This window comes from Oryzias latipes, chromosome 5, assembly GCF_002234675.1.
Source record: "Oryzias latipes chromosome 5, ASM223467v1".
NCBI lineage: Eukaryota > Metazoa > Chordata > Actinopteri > Beloniformes > Adrianichthyidae > Oryzias > Oryzias latipes.
The window spans coordinates 11,734,456-11,751,731 of NC_019863.2; the positions used below are offsets into that span (position 1 = coordinate 11,734,456).

The window sequence follows — 17,276 nt, forward strand, 5'->3', positions numbered from 1 at the left end:
GTTTCCTGCTTCTTCCTGGCCAGCTTCAAATACCAATATTATACATTTTATAATAGGCCACCTACATCTCTTCCTTTCCTCATGTGTTTTATTTCCATTTTATTTTGCAGGAGATCCCATATACAGGGGCTGAAACCAGACCCTCTACAAACCATAATTCTAATTCTAATTCTACATTGCAGCATGATGCTCACAGTGTTCATACTTCAAGTTTTTAGCCTCATAAAAGTAAACACTGATGTTACAGGAAAAAGGTGAATAAGTAAATATTTAAAATTTCTGGATTTTAATCATAAGATAGGTTTGCCAGATTTGCTCAGTGTCAGGATGTAAAATCTGTGGAATACTTCTTGCAGGGTTATCTGTTTATGTTCTGGTTAGTTTATTTTGGACATATTCTTAAACAACAGGACTAAAAATGCTTTTATTTAGGCGCAAATAGCATTATTTTTCCAAGAGCTTGTGGAAGGGGTGGCTGACAGATGACGCACTGGAGCGATACGCATCTTTATTCCCGTCTGTGGGAGGAAAGGTGAGCAGGATCTGTCCCCGCGCGCGGAAAACTCCTTTCACCACACTTTGCATTGGATTTCTTTTACTAGATTATCTTTTGGGATTTTTTTCTGTTTTCTTTTTGCAGTGAGTCCAAGTTTTATCCCAGACGGTCAACAGTAAGACTAAGAGCGCACACCGGCGCACCGGGAGCGCGTAAATGACGCGTAATGACAGCCGCCCACGGTGGTGATTGTTGTTCAAGAGGAGTGGATTTGAACTGAAAAGAACTGATGGAGCTGGAGAGCCGTACCTCTGGGTGAAGTTCAGTTTGATTCCTGATGATGGACGGCGGGAAGGCGCCGTGGACTTCCACACCTGACCTTGAGTCTTTTGGCAAAACGCGAGAGGAGAAAACGCAAGCAAACTGATGAAATCTGGGGAGTCTTCAGACAGCAGCGGTGCTATGGGGATCACAAATGGTCACTCAAAAAGCATCTTCATTCTGTTCTTACTTATTTTCACGCCGAAAGTGGATTCATCTTGGTGGTGAGTTAGTTATTTATCAGCATTAAAATGTTTAGAACATTAACTTTTGGAACAAGATGAGTTACATGGATGCAGCAATTGAGGAAAATTTCAGCAAATGCATAAAAAATGACAAATTAGCATTTCAAATTTGTTTGTTTTTCTCTGATGCTTAGTATTTAATTTCCTTCCAATCAAAGTCGACTACCGTAAATTGTAATTAAATCCTTAAACGGTCACTTTAATCTTCTCTATGTTGGAAAAATGTGTGTTTATGTTAGTTTTCTCCAAAAAAAAGTGAGATGTACAGCACAGCTCCTGATGAGGTCCTGGGGAATTCCCTCATCTATAATTTTTGAATGGATTGAGCAGCAGGTGCAGGCATTGGTGCATGAAGGAGATACTTCATTTTTTTCCATTTGATTTTAACTAAAAATAGCAATCTTCCATATTTTTGATTCCCTTTTCATTAAGTTGAGACAATATTTTAATTCTTTTTTTCCTTCTTCTAAGACATTCCAAGTATTTCATGACAGACAAAAGCATGTGTCATCCACACTGTTGCTGTCAGAAGTAAATATACTGTAGGTTTCAATTTGATGGACAAAGAGCTTTACATTCAGATCTCCTAGCCTATTTTTAACCACTGTGATAATTTAGATGAGTGCCTTGCTACTCAGGATCCACTCCTCTGTGTCCTCTTGGCGACAGTCAGGGGTCTTTTTGTCACTGCTGGTATGTAGGCCTACAACCCACCATAAACACAAGCAGTGCCTCTGTTCTGCTTTACTGCTCAAGCAGATAGTCGCGGTTCGAACTACGCAGAGACGGCCATAACAGGAGTGGAAACTGTCTGTTATGGTTGTTTCTGTCTCTGTGGCCAGGAGACAGAAACGTGGCTGTGATTAGGGGCAAGAGTGAGATCTGAACAAAAGAGTTCAGAATGAGAATAAAGGGAGTCATTCTGTCTGCATAAGATAACCCCCCCCCCCACAATCTTCACAAGTGATACAACCACTTAGGAGTATCAACTTTTCTGAATGTTTTAGACCTAAACAGAAAAAAACATTTTTCAAGAAAATGTCTCTGGTTGAAATAGTCCTACAACTTGGTATTAAAACAAAACAATCATGATTTCATCTTCTAAGCCCGTTTTGTCCCTTTCGGGGTCATGGAGATGCCGGAGCCTATCCTGGTCACTTGTGAGTGAAGGCAGGAAACACCCTGGACAGGTCGCCAGTCTATCGCAGGACCGCAATCACACACCCATGCACTCTAACATTCACATCCAAGGAGAATTTAGAGTAACCAATGAACCTTTGAAGCATGTGTTTCGTTCAAAAACATGATTCGTAAAATAAAATAAAAAGATCAATTTGACCAAGTTCTACAGGCATGAGATGAACTAAAATGCAAAAACGACTGCATGTACAAAGGGTACCTAGAGTTGGCTCCTTAGATTTTGTTGGAGTTATAATTCAATAGAAATGCACGAATCTTTAAAAATGTGTCAGACTTAACCCTTGTGCTATCTTAGAAGACCCCACCCTTACATTGACGTGTTCTCCCTACCATGACAAAGGTGGATAAAGGTGGAAAGATTTCATGTAATCCATGGACACCAGTGAGGATCACAAATCATTGAAGAAAAATGGTTCAGAGCACTATCTAGTGGGTCTAGATGACCCAACTCCCAATGGTAAAGTGCCTAGGATAGCACAAGGGTTACAGACCCACTCCAATGAAAATGTGTTTTTGGTGTTTGAACATGTTCTTGTAGCATTTCTCTTATGGTGGAGGACATATAGAAAAGAAATGGCAGGCTTAAAATTAAATTTCGGAGTATTCAAATAGTTGTGAGTCAGGAGCAGACGAAAAAATGCCTGTTAAAAAAGATAGTCGTTGTAAAATGTCCAATCTGTGGGCCACAAGCTCCCTGCTCTGCTCTGTTCTGATGCATCCACTTGCAGAAAAATAGATCCAAATATGTCTTTGTATCTTGTCTGAGCTGACATCTGGCTCAAAACTGTACGACTGGACAGCTCCATATTGATCACTGTTTTTGTTGCACCGGTCATGTTAGTTTGAGTTGGTGAAGCTATTTGGAGAGAGTGTTAGCAAAAGGATGATGGGAGATGTGGACAGGCTTACACTGCAGCAAATCAGTGGTGAATTGCTGATCTTGAAGCTCTGCAGAATTAATGTTCCAGAAACCAACACTGATTTTAAAATTTTGCCTAAATTGAAAACGCTTTTACAATACGTGAAAAGACGATTGAAGTGGAACTTTAATTCAACTGAGTCCAGCTCTGTTTATTGTCATACAGCTTAGCTTACAAGGAAAGTTCTCCAAAGGAGTAATTTAAAGAAAGCAAATAATCGTTGTTAAAAAAAATAAAAAAAAACATTATCTAAATGATTACATTCCTTTCTGATTGTCATAGTCCAAATTAACTTTAATTTTATCCATACTATAATTGTTAGGATTGTTTTTAATGGTATGTTTTATCTTCTGATGTAGCATTGAAATGCTGCTGAAACAAAAAAAAAACTTTTTTTTTTTTGCATTTAGCTTTACAAAAAGGTCTGCGACTCCTCTCTTTGCATAATGGCAACTGCAAAAAAAGCCCATCAAGGGGTTTGCATTTCTTTAAATTTGCATTAAATTCCATTTCTTTGTGTATTAAAGTTCTTGTTTATGAATAAACTGGACTTGAGATAGAATCTTACCGATGATAGAAAAGCATCCATCCATCTTTTATACCTGCTTTGTTCTCTGCAGGTCACTGAGGTTGCTTGAGCCTATCCCACTCATTTTAGGGAGAAGACACTCTGGACAGTTTGCCAGCCCATCACAGGGCTAAACACACTCAAAATTACAGGATAATATGGAATCACCAGTCAACTAACCCCTGACTTTGGAGTCTGGGAGGAAGCTGTAGTGTCTGGAGAAACCTCAATAATATATGGGGGAGACTTAACTGAAGAAACATTTAGCTGGGCTTTGAACCGGGGTCCAGGTTGGACAGGTTTCTAACTTCCATGCCACTTCCCAGCCCCCAAATTCAATACATAAGTATTTTGTACAATACAATACATTAGTATTTTCAGAAAACATTCCACGCGGTGCCATTTCAGTTGGACAAAAGCACATCTCACCTGCTTCAAACTGGTGTAAAACATGTCCTTCCTAATAAAGTCACTGAAAATGTTGAAATCAGAACTTGAATCTAATGTTGACATATCAGATTATCACAAAATTACACGTCTTTAAACAATTTTCAACTTTTAACCATGCATACAGGCCACAGGCATGGTTGGATGCTCCACCCACCTTTTTACTGGCGTTACTTCTAAAACGAGCCCTGGATCTCCTCCGAGCTGAAAAAAATCAGCACAATACAAAGGAGGTCTAAAAATGCTGAAGATCATGTCCAATACCTGAGAATAAATAAGATTGCTAGCTTTAAACTCAACCAAGATTTGGGTTAATAAAAGCTTGACAAGAACCATTCACAGATAAATCATAGCCCAACATTTACTCTTTCTGTTCAGACTAAACTAAAGCTTTAATTACAACAGCTCTTACGGGTGAATATCGGCTGTCTGCGGGGGATAATTGTTAATTCTGCTTCGTGCCCTGCAGAAAATTGTCAGATTGTAGACAATAAAGTGACTTAAAAACACTTCACAATAAACATACCACACACTCAATCATGGTACGGGATGTTCTTTCTTCATGACGTCATTTGATGTGGCCACACGAGACACAAGGAAACTGTAAGACACACTGTGCTCTCTTTGAGATGTGGGCGCTTATTTTACAACCCTCCACGGACCCGGACAACCCAAAAACCTGCAGCACCCTCTGTGTGTGAGATGTGACTAATGCTGCTCCTGAATTGTGCTAGTGATTGACAGGTGCACATAGTAATGTTTGACCAATTATCCTATCCAAAATGTCAACAAAACAAGATAATTGGATTTTAGAAGAGAGAAATAGCCGAACCATCTATCCTAAAGCACTTTTGGGTTGTCAAGGCCCGTGGAGCGGCTGCATTGTAAGGGGAGCGCAGGTGTGTCTTGCAGTTTCCTTGAGGTGCGTGTGGCCACCTCAAGAGACGTCCCAAACGTAGAACATACCGTGGTCGTGTGTGTTGTATGTGTGTCTTAAAGTATTCATAAGGCTAATGTAAGTTTCACACACACATTGCAAAGAAGCGCACACTCCTTTCGTGAACAGCACTAACAAGTTCTTGCTCGGTCTGCAGGAATTGGGGCGGTTTCGTGCCCCATACAGGTTTGGCCATTTTTTGCCCCCACATAGCACCTATCCACCCACAAGGGCAGTTGTGACCAGGGCTTTAATGAAAAAAGTTGGCATACAATTTAGGCTGTTTGCCTGGATAAACATGTAAAAAACTTTTGTGAATTTTTTCCATTCATTTCTACAGCTATTTGGAGCCACATGTCCCATATGCATATGGAGGTAGTTCAAACAACGCGGTGCCACAGTCCTTTGGAAATGCATCAGAAACAGTGACTTCTTTGAAAGTAAACCAGCTGATAAGCACGGAAAGTGCCATGCTGGGAACTGCAGTGCATGCATTAGAGTTATGTATGTTGAGAAAAATGTTTCTTGACACAAAACAGGATTTTATTTTTTGCAACATTATTCAGTGTTATATTTAAAAAAATCTGAACAAAAGATAACAATATTTCTGTAAAAACAAAACAAGCTTGATTGACAACCTTTGCAACAAATTCACAGAAGACGGGATACACCTAAACCCAGACCAAACATTCCAAAAGCATGACAATGTCCTTTGAACTCGTTCTTAACGCTGGGTGTGCTGGTTGTGTGTCTGCAGGTACATCGGCGCTCTGGGCGCCAGAGTGATTTGTGACAACATTCCCGGTTTGGTGAACAAGCAGAGGCAGCTCTGCCAGAAGCACCCAGATCTGATGCAGTCCATCAGCGATGGAGCCAAAGAGTGGATCAAAGAGTGCCAGCACCAGTTCAGGCAGCAGCGCTGGAACTGCAGCACGATGGACCGGGACCACACTGTGTTTGGCAGGGTCATCCTGCGCAGTAAGTCAGCACATACACTGCTGGGAATTTTTGGTGAACTCCAGTGATTGTTTATGTTGGTGACAGCTGAGTTAATCATCCTCTTAAATGTCTTCTCAGTGACCAGATAAGCAGAGAATTAATAGGTGTCTTATTAAATCAACTTTACCGTGGAATACAAACAGAACAAAAGCGCTGAGGGTTATTTTACCTTCTCTGGAATGAAGGAAGATTGGGAAAGTGGATGTTCTCTGAAAACAAGTAGCAGATGAGACATCCAAAATGGTGATGTATAAACAGTGAAAGGAGATGTAAATATTTGGGTAGATGATTCTGGCGGCCAGACAAAGCTTCACTCCCTGACTTATCGCCTGTGTTCTGCCTCATTGTGTGAGAAGCAAAAGCAGGAGGAGGGTGGGACAGTCAGAGCAAAGCCTGTTTGAAATGGAGACACAGGATCGGTCCGAATGTCCCTCTATGGAAAGGAAGGATCCTTACTGACAAAAATGACTAAGAAGTGGGCGAGTGCCTCATTTAACCCTTGTGCTAGCCAAGGCACGTTAACATTGGGAGTTGGGTCATCTAGACCCACTAGACAGTGCTCTGAACCTTTTTTCTTCAATGATTTGTGATTTTCACTGGTGTCCATGGATTACATGAAATCTTTCCACCTTTATCCACCTTTGTCATGGTAGGGAGAACACGTCAATGTAAGGGTGGGGTCATTTTGATCCCACAAGATAGTACAAGGGTTAAATTCAGCTAATTAAAAGCAAACAAGATCCAGTACTTCCTGTATTAGCTCTTATGGCAGAAATCGGACCTTCCATTTTGAAAGGAGAGAGGGGATCCTATCCCTCAATTCTTTGCGATCACAACATTGAAACCAAAGTGATAATTAGATTGTTTTTAGTTGAAAGAGAATTGTTTCAAAAACACCAACAGAACAGAACTGAACTTAATGAAGTGATCTTCCTTAACCAGACGTTCTTTGGGTTACCATAACTCTTTGACTGTGTACATAAATGACGTAACTCAGACAAATTCTGGGGCGGACAAAAGCAGGTTTATACTGATACGCAACACTTTACAATAGTACAGTGTTTACACAATCTGATGCTAAGAAAGCTTCACTAACATAAACTGTTGGCGTAAAAATACTTTTCTCAGATTTAGAATCCTTTGGAATTACACTATTTCTGTAAACAGTCAAACGGTAGTTCAAGTCCCACTACATTCATCTCTGGTTCTATTTTCAAAGCATTCCTAGTGGTATTTTAATTTTAATTATGCTGTTTATAGACAAAATAAAATACTTGTGTCGTTTACTTGGACATAGTTTCTGCAGAGTGGCAGTACTTCATTAGAAATTCTGAGTTGTGGGCGAGACCATTGGCACAGTGTAAGCTTTTCCCCACTTCCCATCATCCCTTTGTTGAAACTCTCTCCCGCTAGCTTACAGCCCTTCACACCCTAAACATAACATTACATGTGCGACAGAAACGGTGAGCAATATTGGAGCTATCCAGCCGTGCAGTTAGGAACCAGATACCAGCTCAGATGAGGAAATCGAGGACGTACATGGGTCAAGTCGTCTAGAAATGGATGCTTCAGAATGGAGGGAAGCAGGGAGCTTATAGCTTGCCAATTGTAGCTTTAATGCAACAGCCATAAGCTTTTTCCAACTGCATTTTTTCATCTGGTCCCGATTCACAACAATTTGAATGAAGAAATATTCAGAAATGCAAATTTGAGCTGAATTTTCTTTTTATACGTCCTCCATTATCAGAAAAATCCTACAAGGTATGGTTAAAAACACCCAAAACATGGTTTTCATTGAAGCGGGTGGGTCTTTCAAAGAGCCTGTGTTATTTCCTGTCATCAGGGACAGCTACGGTGTTAAAGGGTTAACTTTGTAGAAGCCAAATCATGAATTTTGTGTTGTCCAAAATTACATGTTTACATGCTTTGCGTGTGACACAGCTGAAATTGCAATTCTTGTTGTTCAACTATGGAGTTGCGTCATGTCTGTTGTGTTGTTTCTACAGCCAAAGTTGAGTTGAGTCATATTCTGCAAATGGGTTTATTTCCTTACTCTTCATCCTTTTGAATCTTCTGTACCAAGTAGTTTGCAGATGAAGTCTGGGGAAAACAGTGTTGGTAAAAAAAGAAGGCTTCGAGGTTAACAAATTCAGACAAAAGACAACTGTTTTTACTCCATCACAGCAGCCGTGGTTGTGAGAACCCTTCTAATACCAACCATGTTGCCTCTATTTAGTTTAAACGGCAATAGAAACTTTGAAACCCTCTATTCTTTCCCACACAGGCAGTCAAGAGGCAGCATTTGTGTACGCCATCTCCTCGGCTGGAGTGGTCTATGCTATCACCAGAGCCTGCAGTCAGGGGGAGCTCAAGATCTGCAGCTGCGACAGTCACAAGAGAGGGCTTGGAAGTGACAACAATGGCGAATTTGAATGGGGTGGCTGCAGTGACAACATCAACTTTGGCATAAAATTTGCTAAGGCCTTCGTGGATGCAAGAGAAAAGATGGTGAAAGACGCTCGCGCTCTCATGAACCTGCATAACAATCGATGTGGTCGAATGGTAAGCAGCAGCATTAATGTCATTGTTAGAGCTTTAGCTCCATCATTTAACAAACTGTTCTATTGGTCTGGTGTACATGTATCTTAACACTGTTCAGTTCGTAAGAACAAGAATTACATACCTCTAAAAAAGCCTAAATTTACTTTAAATCATACATTCACGTAGGATATGTAAATGTACATTTGACAAATATTTCCCTGTCAATCCCTCATGTTGGACCATTGCTTAAACTCTACAAGTGTAACATCTCAATATCTGCAAGTGTATCATCAAACAGCAAAGTAAATTTCAAGTGGTCTGAAAGGACCTGGTACCAGAGATGCTGATACCAAATTACACTGGATGATCGGAGAAAGGATTAACATTTTTATTGATTAAAGGGCCTTTATCATGCTTTTATTAATGAAGTATGAGTTAATTTAGTGAGTTTCCTACTCTGCAGTAGACAACTCGATCTTTGAGGCTCCGGCTTCTACTTCTTGTGGGTGCCACCCATTTCATGACTTCAACCTAGAGCCGGCCTGTGCGGCGAGTCTGCATTTCCCCCATGAAAAACAAACGAAATCCAAACTTTTGCACAGAAGGATGTGCAAAAATAAAGCGTTTTTGCTGATCACCGCTAGTTCCGTGGAAAAAGTGTGTGTGTGTTAGCCTGGGGGCAGTGCTGGCAGCACAGACTCTTCCTGGAAGGGGCTGTTCCCCCACGTTAATACCCATGAACGCTTGGACCTGATCATTATTGGGTAATGGTCAGAGAGGAATGCTCAGAGATGCCTAAATGGAGCAAAATACCGCTTTGGGATTGGTTTCTGTGAGGAATTAACATTATAACACATTTAAAAAGGACAAAAAAGTTAATTTTTTATGATATAGGACCGTTAATACCCTTACAATAGTAGTAGGACCAATTCACAACAAAAATTCTGATTTGGGGATTTCTTTTAGAAAGTGGGAAGTCTTCACTTGAATTTGAGCTGTTACACCCCATTTCTCCTATATATACTGTACTATCAATGCCAATCTGAGTATCTTGAATCATGATGTATCATTCCTTTTAAGGTACCAATAAGTTCAACCCAAAGAACACTATTTATTGGATTAAATTCTCCTCCTGCGATAGCCAGTTTTTGTAATTAGATTCACCTAAAGCTGTTGTGTCGGCTTTCCATTCAAACTGTCAACACCTGAAAAATGGAGGCTGACAATGTTTGGTGCAAAGCTGGTGTTTTCACACTGACCAGGCATGTCAGTATGACCACTGATAGATAAGGGTAATTATGCTAATTATCTCCTCATTGGGAGACTTGTTTGTGAGTGAGGTTGATTAGGCAGCGATGTAGGATTTTGTCCCTAAAAATGATGTGTTGAAACTAAAATATAATAGGAGTAAAATAAAAATTTAGAGGCTAATCAACCAAGTTACACGTTTGCAGCCGTCAGTGTTTATCAAAAGCTACCTAACCAATGAAAAGAGGAGAAACAGTGGCAGGGTCATAGGTGACCACTTATGGCGGAGCTGGCTGGGTTGATTTTTCAGACACATTTTGTGGTACAAGCGCCACAAGCACGTTTACCGTAAGAAAAATCCAATATGACGGCCGTTTGTTAAGATGGCGGCCATACACTCAGTAGTTACAAAAATATCACTGAGTTATCCAAGTGATATAACTTGACATTAAAATGATTATTTAAGCCTATTTAAAATGTTCTATGAAATGTAATTTCAAAAGAATGTAATTTCTGCTTATGTTTAAGTATGGACACTTAAGACACATTTAAGGGACTGATAAATGCCACAAAAGGGTGTATCAATGATGCGATTTCAACCAAAGAAGCAAAAATAGCTAATAGGAGGCAGAAGGTCCAAACTTTGACCTCCATTAAAAAAACATGAATTTTTTTTCAGATCTTTTTTTCTATGAGTAGGATATTAGTAATGTTTTGGACTGATTTTGATTAAATCACTTTCTTTTTTTAATGATTTTTTTTTCAAAATAAGATTGGACATTAGTATATGAATATTTTTTAAGATGGAGCTGATTATTTGATGATCTAATTTATTTATTTGTATTTTTGCGATTATTTAATGACCTAATTTAATTATCTAATTTTCTTCATGACTGTAATCTTAGATTTTTCTCATGGCTGACGTGCTTTTGTGAAAAAGGGGACCCTAAGGTGCTTGCATCACAAAATGCATGATTGTTTTAATAATCGGCTCCACTGTTATGCATGTGGAGAGCAAAAACCTACCCGGATGCTCCTAACAATGAAAACCAACTCCTGAAGGTCAAAGTCAGTGCTGATTCTGGCAGAAAGACCTTAGAAGAGATAGAGCTTCACAATGTGTGGATCGTGAAGATTCCGGTGCATTTCACATATCTGACTAATTCGTGACACCAAATGACACTAAGTGATGAAGGAAACCCAAACAAAGTAGAGTGAAGATTGTTTTGCTGGAAAATTTTGTGTCCACCCATGTGGACATTACAAGCAAATGTTTGCAAACCATGAACACGTTCTGTAGTAACGAAATTTTGGCAAGGGCATTGACCAATTTTTATCATGCAAATGCTCCCCACCATAAAACAAAAGTGGATAGGGTGTGGTTTGAGGACACACCAGTGAGTATAAACCTTGTGCTATCTTAGATGACCCCACCCTTACATTGACGTAAGGAGGAAAGATTTCATGTAATTAATGGACACCAGTGAAGATCACAAATCATTGAAGAAAAAAGGTTGAGCGCACTGTCTAGTGGGTCTAGAAGACCCAACTCCCAATGTTAAAGTGCTTAGGATAGCACAAGGGTTAAAGTATTGACTTGGCCTCCAAATTCTCAGGGAGTTCCACCCCACAACTGTTGTTAACAACTACAGACCAGTGAGGTATTGACGGATGAACCCAATGTTTACAAAGTGGTCATATTGCTTTGCTTTATCGGTGAATGTGAGACTGAATAAAGTTTCTCATAAAAATGTAAAAATAAAAGGATTAACTCACTTGTAGACCCCAACGGTTAGAACGTGAAATTTAAGAAGCTAGCTAAATGGCCTAACAACCAGCGCAGTTATAATATGCCATTCATCTTCAGAAATACCTTCAATGTTTCCCATGCAGGGATTGGATGCTAAGAGCAGTGAGCTAGCATTAAAAACCTTTATAATGCACATCTTTTCATTTTGAATATTATATCAATTGACAACATATCATAAACGTCCTTGACAAAGTGTTAGTCTAGAATGTGCCGCACTTGTTATTATTTATAGCTTCATTCAGAAAAGCTGATAATATTTTATCTTGATGGAACAGAAAGCTTCAGGAAAGGCAACAAATTTAAATCTAAAGATTTTTATTTATAAGTTTCAGAGTAAATTCCAAACACACTGAAGAAGGTGTAAGTAGGGCTGATCACACCTACACCAGACCACAGACAGCATCATAGGCTTAACACCCTGTCACCTCTGACCTCTGCTCTAGGCAGTGAAGCGCTTTATGAAGCTGAAGTGCAAGTGTCACGGGGTCAGTGGTTCCTGTTCTCTGAGAACCTGTTGGCTGGCTATGTCTGACTTCAGGCTGACCGGAGACTATCTTCACAAGAAGTATAACAATGCCATCGAGGTGACGATGAACCAGGACGGGACTGGCTTTATGGTGGCCGACAAGGACTTCAAAGGAAGCACCAAGAATGAATTAGTCTATGTTGAGAGCTCCCCTGATTACTGTATTAAGGACTCAAAGACAGGTGAGTGACTCGATAAATGCTTTTGGCTTTTCCAGCAGAGACTAAAAAACAAGCTGAGGACTCTAGTTTTTTGACTTTACAGAGAAATAAGTTTCTGCTACGCTGTTTTAGTTCCTTTGTTTTTTCTGAGTGGTACTCATTTCCCAAACAACATGGAAGTACTGGATTTTTGACCCCAAACTCATTTATGCTACGTATACATCGGGCATGTGATGCGCGTTCAACATCATTTAGCACATGGCGTTCACACTGGGTGTTGCTATGCGATACTAGCGGATGTCCGTCACCTACAGGTGGAAGAGGCTTGGTGCGAAATGTTGAAGTGGTGTAAATCTCGCAAATCTTTCTCCAGGCTTTTTCTTTTAAAGCTGTATTCCAACAAATGATAGGCTTGATGTCATAGAATTCTGGCTGGACACAAACCACAATGATTAATTTCTCCTCTGTGATTAACGTTCAAACGATTGGTTCTTCTGTGAATTAAAAAGGATGCCATCCACACGTCACTACCAAATCGGAGTTCCTGATGGGTCAAAGTTTGACCTGGTTAATGCATGTTCAATGCCTATGCGTGTTTTGTATGTAGAGCCCAAGAACTGACTTAAAAACTTAGGTTACGAAATGATTGGAAATGGGCACAATCAACCTGAAAATTTTTTATAAAAACCACTGGTTGGGTCTCCAGTACCAAAAGAATCTACCCATTGAAGGCTTTAATGCCTTCACAGCCTGCAGTTCAATCATTTGACCTCTGACGTCTGCCTCGATTCCTGGTGTTTATTTTGCCTTGCCCTGTTCTGTCTCTGCCTTCAATCCAGCTCCTCAGCGGAGCGTGAAGGGACTCACTGTTAATAGGTTAGGAGAGATGGCATGTGCAGCACAGAGGATGGCACTGACTCCACTCGTTCTGCTCCTCCCTGCTCTCAGCTTAGTTGCACTTTGACCACTGAGGGCTAATGAGAGTGTGTTCATTTGAAGGAAAGGCCGTCTTTCCTTCTTGAGAAGGACTCCTCAGGACAGCTCATGGCCCTGCATGCTCACCAGTAATTTTCATTGTTTGGGAATTTGCAGCCTAAAGGCTTATTTTTCCAGTCCTTCCTCTGGTCAGTATTAAACACCACTTAACCTCAAGCCTTAGGGAATTGTCTCTTCCTAACCTTTTCTCTTTGCTTCAGAGGTGAGGTTGCACAGTTATTACACTCGGTATTTAACTTGAGGCTCAGAGTTTTACACCTTACCTTATACAATTGAGTTTTGGTGTTTTTTGTTTTGTTTTGTTAGAATAAAATTGGAAAATAAATACTTTAGCTGTATTTTTCCCAAATTGCCATTCAACATCCAGCTCAAGCCATTGATTCTGTATCTCATCTTTGGAGTTTTTCAGTGATGAAAGGGCCTTTCAGAGTAAACTATATCTATATGTATGATAATATGTTACCTTTGGCACACTGAAGAACAATTTTTTGATGAAATATGAGTATCTCATTTTCCTACCCTGAAGTAAGACGACTCGATCTATGAGGCATCGCCTTTCAATCCATGTGAACGCCGCCCATTTCATGACATCATCCTAGAGTTGGCAGTGGCAGCGTGTCTATGTTTCGCCCAAAAAAGCAAATAACAGTTAAACTTTTGCAAAAATGGATGTGCATATTGGGTATATAAAAGTAAAGCGTTTTTTGCAGATCACCACTAGCTCCGTGGAGAAAGTGGGCGTGTGTTAGCCTGGGCGTGGTCCTGGTAGGGGCCGTTCTTCACTTATCTACATCGGCTAGTGAGAACCTGCTGGCTTTTGTGGATTGGAAGGGGCTGATGCTCAAAGCGCATTTTTTTTTTTTTAAATGCTCAGAAATGCGTGAATGGATCAAAATATCCCATTGGGGTTGTTTATTTTTTTGAAGAATGAACATTTTAATACACTTACAAATTCAAATAACTGGATTGTGCATGATATAGGCTCTCAAAAGGTTAGACTGATAATGATCATGGCTGACCTAAGAAGAGGACGGTACATCACCGCTGTCTGATCAATAATAGGCTCAACCCTCTGATGGGATGTTCACACCGGGCATGTGACTTGTGTTAGCCCATGGTGTTCACACTGGACAAGCAGAGAGGAGTCTCTTCTTCTTTTTTCTTTTTCTTCTGTTTAGTAGCCTATGTCTATACTTGAATGAGGCTTGATGTGAAATGTCCAAGTGGTGTAGATCTTGCTACAGACGTTTTCTTTCACAGCTCTATTCCGATAAACAAAAGACTGGATGCTGTATATTTCCATCCAGGCACAAATCACAATTATTAATTTTTCCTCCATGATCCATTTTCAAATGGTTTGCACTTCTATGAACTAAAAGGGACTCCATTCATTCGTAACTATCAAATCGAGTCCCTGATTGGTCAAAGTTCGACTTGGTTTAATTTTAAACATACGTTCAATGGACATGGGTTTTGTACATAGAGCCCGAAACAGTCGTAGAAACTTGTGTTGCGACCTGTGAATGTGAGAGTTAAAAGGTGGTAGTCGAAAACGTTCGTTTACGTAGACTTTTTATTGGAAATGGTCACTTGACTATGTTGCTGAGGGTGGTGTGAACGTAGCTTGACACTTTTAGGAACCTTACAGTCCAGGAAAATGAGTTCAAAAAAGGAATTAAACTGGGGTCAAACTGAATAATTAAACATGAGGCTACATTTTACTCTCCTTCTGCCTCCCCAGGCACCTTGGGCACAGATGGAAGGGAGTGCAACAAGTTCTCCAGAGGCCTGGACGGCTGTGAGGTCATGTGCTGCGGACGAGGCTACGACACCATGCCTGTCAAACGTGTCACCAGCTGTGACTGCAAGTTCAAGTGGTGCTGCTCCGTGGAGTGCAAAGTTTGCGAAGATGTTGTGGATGTCCACATCTGCAAGCCCAGCATGCGACCGGAGCAGAAGCTGTCAAGGAGACCTGGACAAATCTCAGCAAGGCTGACTCAGTAACCGCTGCTCCCCTTGTCTGGGATATGTGGCTTCATCAATACTGGTTTTTGATGCGTGCCTCATCCTCAAGAGCAGAGACACTTGAAAGTTTCATCCAGAAACTTTATTGTGCGCCCACGGTGCTGCGCTGAAAAATATATTTGTGGAGCAGGTTTCAAATATTCTGTATAAACCAATAATATGCCTTCGTGAATGAATTGAGTGTTTTTATTTTACAGAACGTTTGAGTGTAAGCAAAAGGGATTTTAAAGTAACAATTTAATCCAATAGAAAGCAAAAATATGCATTGTTTAAAATAACTTATTGTTTGGCAATGTAATATATCAATATTTAAACATAAAAAGTTAAATAAAACAACAAAAATCATGAGTTTGAATGAAAAAAAACTTTATATATATTTTAAACATTTTGATTTATGCATAGTGTTAAAAGAAAGAGAACACCTGAACATAAAAAGTTAGCTTTGTGCAAACTTTGTTCTGCTGCTTAAAGGATTTTTGTACTGAATGCTGACTATTTGTATTAGACTGAATGGATTTTGACTGTTGCATCATGGGAAACTTTCCTCTTTCTACCTCTCCATTTCCTTACTTTTTTTTTGACACCTTAAAACATTTGCTAAAGATCAGCAAAAAAAATAATAATAAACAGCAGGATGTAATGTTATCAAACAGATCAAAACATGAAACTGCACTTTGAATTATCAAGGAATCTTACATTTTCTGTTTAAGGTGTTTCTGTTGCCAACTTTGACCTTATCTGATGGGCTTTATCCTGACATTGCAAATGGAGCTTTAGTTTATACTGCCTTGTCCTCACAATAAAATTCCACAGCCTGTTTCTTTCCCCGTCACACTTCGACAGACTGCGTTTATAATCAAACATAAAATCTTATGCAACTCTGCCTTCAGCCCTTTGTGCACATATCAGCCACTCACAATTAGTCAAGTGTTTCATCAAACTGAGCCAAAGCATTGCAGAAAGAGCTGCGGAGTACATACTCAACGTTCTAACTTTTAGCAATTCGGCCACACACATTTTCAGGCTTTCTTTTTTTTGAGACAATCGGGGAGGTTTAAGGATTTAAATGAATGAGACAACAAGCTCCAAACACTGAGTTTGAGAAATGCCTCAGGTTTATTTGTCCATCACACCTTAAGCGTCGGACGTGGCTAAAGTTAGCGCTCTGTTGTTAGCATCAACTTTGACTGAAAAAGTTATTAGATTTTTTTAAACCATAAGACTAGCCCCCCATATGTACACTGACCAAAAATATAAACGCAACACTTTTGTTATTGCTCCCATTTTTTATGGTATGAACTCAAAGATGTGAAACATTTTCCACATACACAAAATTATCAGTTCTCTGAAATATTGTTCACAAATCTGTCTAAATCTTGGATAGTGAGCACTTCTCCTTTGCCAAGACAATCCATCCCACCTCACAGGTGTGCCATATCAAGATGCTGATTAGACAGCATGATTATTGCACAGGTGTGCCTTAGACTGGCCACAAGAAAAGGCCACAATAAAGTCAAGTTTTTTACTCACTGTGTTTGGTTAAATAGAACAAACTGGTACAAAATAATGTTAGAACAAAAATAAAAGGCAATGCAAAAAGTCGCTGATATTACAATGATCTAATTACTTTTTAATGATAAGTCAACATAAACATTTTATTTCTTTCCTTGCAAATACTGTCTCTGGATTTGCTATTTTGTACCATAACTGCGGCGGAATAATGCACTCTAAATGTTTTTCAGTTTGTGTATAGACATGACTTTTGCTAGCTTTAAGAAAATCCATTATTATTACTCACCAAGTTTAGTCAGGAAATCAATATCAACTACGTGCATA

At 39.7% G+C, this 17,276-nt stretch overlaps 1 protein-coding gene across 1 annotated transcript; it reads left to right on the top strand.

Annotated features, from left to right (window-relative positions):
* The first annotated feature begins 528 nt into the window (after window positions 1-528).
* On the top strand, window positions 529-16,272 carry LOC101164972 (protein Wnt-2b-A). Its single transcript, XM_004068776.3, has 5 exons — window positions 529-1,041; window positions 5,892-6,112; window positions 8,418-8,695; window positions 12,176-12,440; window positions 15,157-16,272. Exons 1-5 carry the CDS (start codon window positions 923-925, stop codon window positions 15,417-15,419), a joined length of 1,146 nt encoding a protein of 381 aa, XP_004068824.2. The 5' UTR covers window positions 529-922; the 3' UTR covers window positions 15,420-16,272.
* The last annotated feature ends 1,004 nt before the right edge of the window (window positions 16,273-17,276 follow it).